Below are 7,147 nucleotides of genomic sequence, written 5' to 3'. Positions count from 1 at the left end.
ATCTGATGCAATCACTAGAACTGTAGCAAGTGAACTTCAAAAGAAAAGAAGTATCTTGGAACTCATTTTTTCTTACGGAATTTATCTAGTGTCAAAACTCATTTTTTACAAGGATGAAAAAGCTAGTGTATATTACCCTCAATTTGCAGGAAAGATGATTTACGGGGACAATGCCGTCAGAAAGTGAGATAAAATGCATGAAAGGGTTTTGACACTGGCCCATAAAGTAGTTTGGCATTAATACGACAACTAGTAGGAAGAAGTCCATCGGATCATAAATTTAATTCCCTTTTGGGTGTATACATGCATATATTAATGCCCAAGTTGAATCATGTCTAAATGCTATGTAAATGATAAGTCATTCTTACAGGCTTTAAAAGGAAAATGTATTTATTACTACTCCCTGTATTTTCCAAGGTATTAGCGACAAAGGAAAAGAAAAAAAGAAAAGGAAAAGGATTCAAAAAGACTGGGCATTAAAGAGTTTTCTAAAAATTTTCTTGTTGATGCTGACTCCTAAGTCTTAAATTGTAGGAAACTTGGAAATCCCAACTCCTTAAATTGATATTGGCTATCAAAGTTCATAAGTATCATATGTAAGTTAGAGGAACTTGAAAGAAGGCTGTCTTGAATTGAAGCACATTCAATCCTTGGGTTTGGATTTTGGACTGGCCATCGATGATACCTCCATCTGTAAGGATTAAAAAAGACAGGGTAAAGTTATAAACAGAATTGGTATACGTTTATTTCAGTTTTTTTTTTCAAATACAAAAATAAAAAAATAAAGTTTTTTAGAAGCATGGGTAAGAATGAAGGACTTCACTTTGCTAGCACTAGACAATATGGCTATTCTTACTTTATATTTTTACAGTTCCATTCATGACCATAAGCCCAAAATATTTTGATGGCTTTTTATTTTTTCTTTGAGTTAGTAGTTATGAGTGTAATTTTTTGATGAAAATTATATTCTAGACTTGAAGATGCATTGTTCTTATGGAAAAAAAAAAGAAGCAGAAACAGTAAAAAGATATAACTTTCTCAACTGCCAAATTCGTAAATGCTGATTAACATTCATTTTCAATATTATGGTATTAGCTATTAGGATAAAATTGCTATTGATAATGCCACACCACTTTTTTGGGAAAATATCAGCTTGCATCTCCAAACTTTGAGTCACAGACACATTTTATCATCGAACTTTTTTGGCATAACACAGTTACTATTTAAACTATCAATTTTTGACCAATTTCATCTTTAGATGAAAAATTAATCAATTTGGATGGGAATATGCCAGTGTTTATCTGCAAATTTTGGGACATTTCGTCCTCAAACAATGTGTTTTGCTATTCTGTTGATTCTATCTTTTCTTGGTAGCAATTGACTCGGATGCAAATTTTGGGACATTTCGTCCTCAAACAATGTGTTTTGCTATTCTGCTGATTCTATCTTTTCTTGGTAGCAATTGACTCGGATGCAATTGTTTGAGGACGAAATGCGTCCATGGTCTAAAGTTTGGGGATGAAAACTAGAATTTTTCTATTAATTTTTTGTTTGAAGATGAAATAGGTCAAAAATTGATAGTTCATATACTTAATGTGTTATGCCAAAAAGTTTAAGGACAAAATGTATCTATGCCTCAAAGTTTGGCGATGAAAGCTAGTGTTTTCCCTCTTTTTTATTGGCACAGCAAATTTTTCCTAAAATGACAAAATCCCTTTTTCAAATTAAACCCAACTAGTAACGTAAATAATTATCATTTTAAAAGGAAATTATGGTGAAACTAAGCTAGCTACTACATAAATACTAGTATATATCTTTTTTTTTGAAAAAATTGATTGGATGTGCAGGTTGCTTTCATTGTCAATATTTTGCAAAAAAAAATTTGTACTTGAATTATAAACATGTTTTTCAATCACCCTTCTTATTTTCTGATCATTTTTTTTTATCTCACATATATTATATTATAAAAATTACTATAATATTATTCTATAACAATTTTTTAAATAATTTTCAATCCAAACAGACCTGTATCATTCATCGCTTACAAAATTCAACTTTCGCTGACTCAGTCACCACGTTGTGTAAAGTCATTTCCTACAATTAAATTTGACGGGCCAACCAATTTGAATTTTGGTGCGACGCTGAAAGCTTTGACCTGGAACCGGGGTTGAAACCACAAACTCCGTCCTCACCGCCGTAGCCTAAAGGACACGAGACCCGGAGGCAGTGTAAATTCCTCTCAATAGGCCAAGTAGACCAATCAACTAAAATCTGCAAGCATGCATGCGTGCTGTGTGGCTATAATGGCTCAACGTGTCCGGAGGTATTAAATGGAACAAAACTATCATTGCGAAAGAACAAATGCATAAATCCCGGTAAATGAGGTAAAACAAGATATAATAATTGAGATTAAACATCAGCCAATACAAAACGCAAGAGTAGATACTCCTAAGAAGTCTGCTTCAAGTAAGGAAGCTACATCTGATGGCGTTACATTCAATAACAAAAAGTCTTCTTGTTGGTCCCATCCTTTTCTTGCTAGCTAATCAGCTCAACAATTTGCTTGGCGGTAGATATGCTTAAGAGAGATTTGGTTTAATGATGCTGTTGGGATACCTTGAATCAGGTCTTCGACCTTCGCTGAGTTGTTCGGGGCTCTCGCTGAAGCTTACGTATATATTAGTTATCGTGTCTATTTTTATTTTGGGTCTTAGTTTTGGACCTATTTTTGGGTCCAGTCCGTTTAGTTGTATATATATACACCTTATATTCAGTCTGTAAATTATACTGATTTAAACCCTAATAAAAATCTGATTTCCCCCAAAACTGTTCTAGTGTCCTTGCTTGTTCTCTTGTTTTGTTGCATCTGCTATAACAGATGCGTTGAGGGACCGGCAATCAGCAAGAGTACATGCATGTTCATAGCGGATAAGTCAGGATGTTGAATAAGCTCAATCGCAATATTTGCATCTATTTCAACTTGCAAATATTGTATAAGTACACAGTTTCTGGTAAAATTCTGCAAATAGGTGTTTGTTTTCCACAGTGTTGAAAGCAGTAAAGTCTTTGTCAAGGATTTAAATTTTATTGAAGGATAACCAGAAAGATACGCAACGTTTATGTGTTGAAGCAGTAAGTTTTTGCCTCGTTGGCATGCCAAAATAGCGTATAGGTGGATTTAGCAAGGTCTCATTGCCATGTCAAACATTTCCTCCCTCCAATTTTGATGGAGTTAGCAAGGTCACATTGCATTTGACACAACAAACGGTTTCAATTGCTGCTATGTTGAGAAGTTAACCTCGCTTAGAATGTGTGAGGTAAGTTTTCAAAATTTCTTTCCCTCTAATATCACATATAAATGTTATCTGGCAAAATCACATCTGTCCGAATGGTCCAATTAGCAATTACTGAAAGCCAAGGAGATAGAATTTGAAAAGGATTTTGATTTTTTCTTTTCTGTCGAACTGGTTTAATTTGGCATATTTTCCTAATGTGCTTTTCTTACATGACATAGGATTATTGGTTTTTGTTAAATGCTAAAATTGACTGATTTGACTCAAAATATTATGTGTCTGGATAGAGTAATATTTGAAATAATTACTATAATATTTTTATGGGGTGATGTATCTGAAATAAAAATATAATTTAAAATGTAAAAAAGACGATTGAAAAACATGTTTATGATGTGAACAAAATAATATTTACAATAATTTTTGTATCCAAACATTGTCATTCGGTGGTGAGGTTTGACAAGTGTGTCTTGCAGTTGAAGAATGTAGATGATAAGTGTTTTGACCTGCTAGATGAAAGAAAAAACTTGGCTGCAAATGACCTAATAATACCAAAGTCGGAAAGTCATTTACTAGTTAATGTATAAACAAGCTTAGATTAAGAGTATAGACAATTAGGTAAGTATTTATAGACGATTCTATCGTCTCAACTTGGTTTGTCAATCTTCACTGGTTCCTGCTGTGGACTGGACCAAATCTTGACACGTTGCTGTTGTTCGTTAACTACACCACATTAAATATGCTCCTCAGACTCATTCACTGAAACTTAGGGAGCACGAGACATGATCAAACCTTGATTACTTTTTACATTCAGAGAAGAATGTACACTATAGAAGGGATTGTCCCTTAGTCAAATACATCAAATCAAGAAAAGAAATCTGTAATCTGTACTACGAGTCTAGATTACATTCCCATGAATGTATTCTTGCACTTAAAGAGAAGGGTACAACATCTCCCTGAGATTTTCTCCTCTGACTAGGCGGCTTCTACCATGCCTCTCTTTTGAAGGCAAAAGCCACTGTGGCCTTTGATTGTGTCGTACGTATGAGAGTACAAGTTAGAAGATTTAGAATAATTACAGAAGAGCTTAAACATTTAGAAGATTTTACTTTTTACATGTATATATATATCAGTTATATTTCTTTCAAGGCAGAATTTTACTTATGTTTGTGTCTCCTTATTTGGAGATCATAGGCTTATATCTTTAACTTCAAATTCAGTGGATAATTTAGATTAAGGACATATTGATGGATATAACACATGGATCTTATCTTCATAATGGTCAAGTTATAGTTGTTAAGACTTAGGGCCAGTTTGAAATTGCGGTATTTTTGCAAAAAAAAAAAAAAAAAAAAAAAAACTTTTACAGGATAAAATCACTTTTAATGTGTTTGGAGAGTATCATTTCTTGAATTTAATAGTAGAGCTTATGGCCATTAAAGAACTTTTGGCATATGTTTAAAATTGTTACTTTTAGAGAAACTTTTGTTTTTCAAAATATAAAAAAGTTGACTTTTAACAAATTTATTATAAATTTTGAACTAAATTCAGAGATACATATGTTTTAAAAATTTAAAATTTGCACATTATCATATAGAAAAGTACTTATGTAAGTATGCACTCAAATAATATAATCAAGCACTTAAATAAAAAAAATCTAATAATTGAAGTACTTATTGATAAGTCATCACAACTGCAACAGGTTCTTAGAAGAAAGTAGAGTAAATGCTCTTGGCATATATCTCTGCTCCTAACTTCCCGTAAAGGGACTGCAATTTATGATATTGTGGACTTTGTACCAATTACAGCAATAAGCTCCCAACGGCCAACTACATCGTGGGCCGACTCTCCGACTCTTCTGCCAGCAAATGGCAATGTGGCATAGATTTTCCTATAAATAGATATCAATCCCTACCCGATTTCTCATCCTTCCCGAAATCAGTTTTCAATACATAAAATTAACTTTCCTTGAGCAAAAATGGGTTCCAAGACACTCCTTTTCTTTTGCATCTCCTTGGCTATAGTTCTTACTATTGCCTCACAGGTGGCTGCTAGGGAATTGGCTGAGACTACCACGTCAGCTGAGAATTGTAAGACATTTATTCTTCTCCTATCTAGTGTCCTCGTTTTTGCTTCCCCCCCCCCCCCCTTTTTTAACTTCTCTAAAGTTATGTCTATATTAAGAAAATATATTTAGGATCACCATATTTCCCCTTTCTGATTGTGTACTAATTCCATTTTTAAATGCATGCCAAGCTTTGGAGTATTGATAAACAATGCTAAGGCCTACTTTTAAGTTTAAATACAGCTTCCATAAGGTTTTCATTTAAGTGTACAGGCTTTTACTAATGCTATCGTTGCGATAAAAAAAAAAAGTACAAGCCTTTACTAATGTGGGGCTTGGGTTTTGGTGGTTACTAACTATGATTGGATATCACGAAATTACCTATTAATAGGTAGTGTTTAAACAATCCTAGGGACATTTTCAAAAAAAAAAAAAAAAGAATACTAATTTTGACTTAAAGACAAATTATCGACCTGAATATAATATTATTGATTTGGTATTCTTTGAACAAAAAAAAAAAAAAGTACACAGATTAGTCCAAAATTCAAAAATTGTATGACCCCACATGAATTTATTTGACAAGGTGATTCCTAGATTACACTAATAGACGTGCATGCTTTACTATCCTCAATGCAGCCAAGACAGATGAGACAACTGGTGTAGAAGAAGGCAAGTACGGTGGAGGCTATGGAGGTTATGGAGGATATCCAGGTTATGGTGGCTACGGAGGACGTGGTGGTTATGGGGGCTACGGAGGACGTGGTGGTTATGGTGGCTACGGAGGACGTGGTGGTTATGGCGGCTACGGAGGACGTGGTGGTTATGGTGGCTACGGAGGACGTGGTGGTTATGGCGGATATCCTGGGGGTGGCTATGGAGGACGTGGTGGTTATGGGGGATATCCTGGAGGTGGCTATGGCCATGGTGGATATCCTGGTCAGGCTGTGGATGCTGAGCCTCAGAACTAACAAAGCCAGCGAGCAAGTTATGATGTAATATATGCACTCCATGTAGCACTGTGAAGTACGAATAAGAGCTGGATTGTTATGTATTATGCACTCCATATATTTGCTACTTCGATATTTAATCACTCCATGTCTCTTTTCTTGAGCAATATGAATTCAGCTTAGTAAGTTTCAACCCGAAGAAGAGAAAAAATTGAATATTTCAAATTGACAACAAAACCAAGGCTACTTTTGGTCGGTTTATTTGTAAATCAGTTAACAATATTTTCAAATTGGTCTTTCTTTTCTTTTCTTTTCTTTTCTTTTGGGTATACCTAAACTAACCAATGCAAATATTTTTGCTAACATAATCAACAAACTCAATCTTCTATAAAGTTCGGCTATTTCAAGTGATTTCAAAAGGACCCTTATTCAAACATGTGTCTGTCGAATATAGTATATAAGCTGAAAAGAATATAGTGTATAAGCTGAAAAGAATATTTAGTACTATACTTGAAAATGATCATGTCAAAAGCATAAGAATACCTTGTGTTGACATCTAACTTTATTTATAATAAATGGAAAAATACATGCATAAAAATAAACATAACCCAACAAAATTAAGAAGAGATTTTAAGAAATAAATGAAAGAGATTTGAGAAAAGTAAAACAAGTTTCAGAAGCAAGGGGAAAAAATTAAGGACAGATCGATGCACTTTGCAAGGATTACACTAGATAGCTATATATGGGGGTGTTTTAGAAATTCTTTTACATCCCCTATAAAATTCTAAACATTTCATACCTATCCTTGTAAAAGTTAGACCTCCGTCCACCCTCAAAAGTTAGAA

General features: G+C 33.9%; 1 protein-coding gene across 1 annotated transcript; it reads left to right on the top strand.

Annotated features, from left to right (window-relative positions):
• Window positions 1–5,198: 5,198 nt before the first annotated feature.
• Window positions 5,199–6,445, top strand: LOC113734564 (uncharacterized). Its single transcript, XM_027261153.2, has 2 exons — window positions 5,199–5,380; window positions 5,992–6,445. Exons 1-2 carry the CDS (start codon window positions 5,269–5,271, stop codon window positions 6,321–6,323), a joined length of 444 nt encoding a protein of 147 aa, XP_027116954.1. The 5' UTR covers window positions 5,199–5,268; the 3' UTR covers window positions 6,324–6,445.
• Window positions 6,446–7,147: the final 702 nt, after the last annotated feature.

This window comes from Coffea arabica, chromosome 3c (assembly GCF_036785885.1).
Source record: "Coffea arabica cultivar ET-39 chromosome 3c, Coffea Arabica ET-39 HiFi, whole genome shotgun sequence".
NCBI lineage: Eukaryota > Viridiplantae > Streptophyta > Magnoliopsida > Gentianales > Rubiaceae > Coffea > Coffea arabica.
This window is presented reverse-complemented; position numbering and strand designations above follow the sequence as displayed.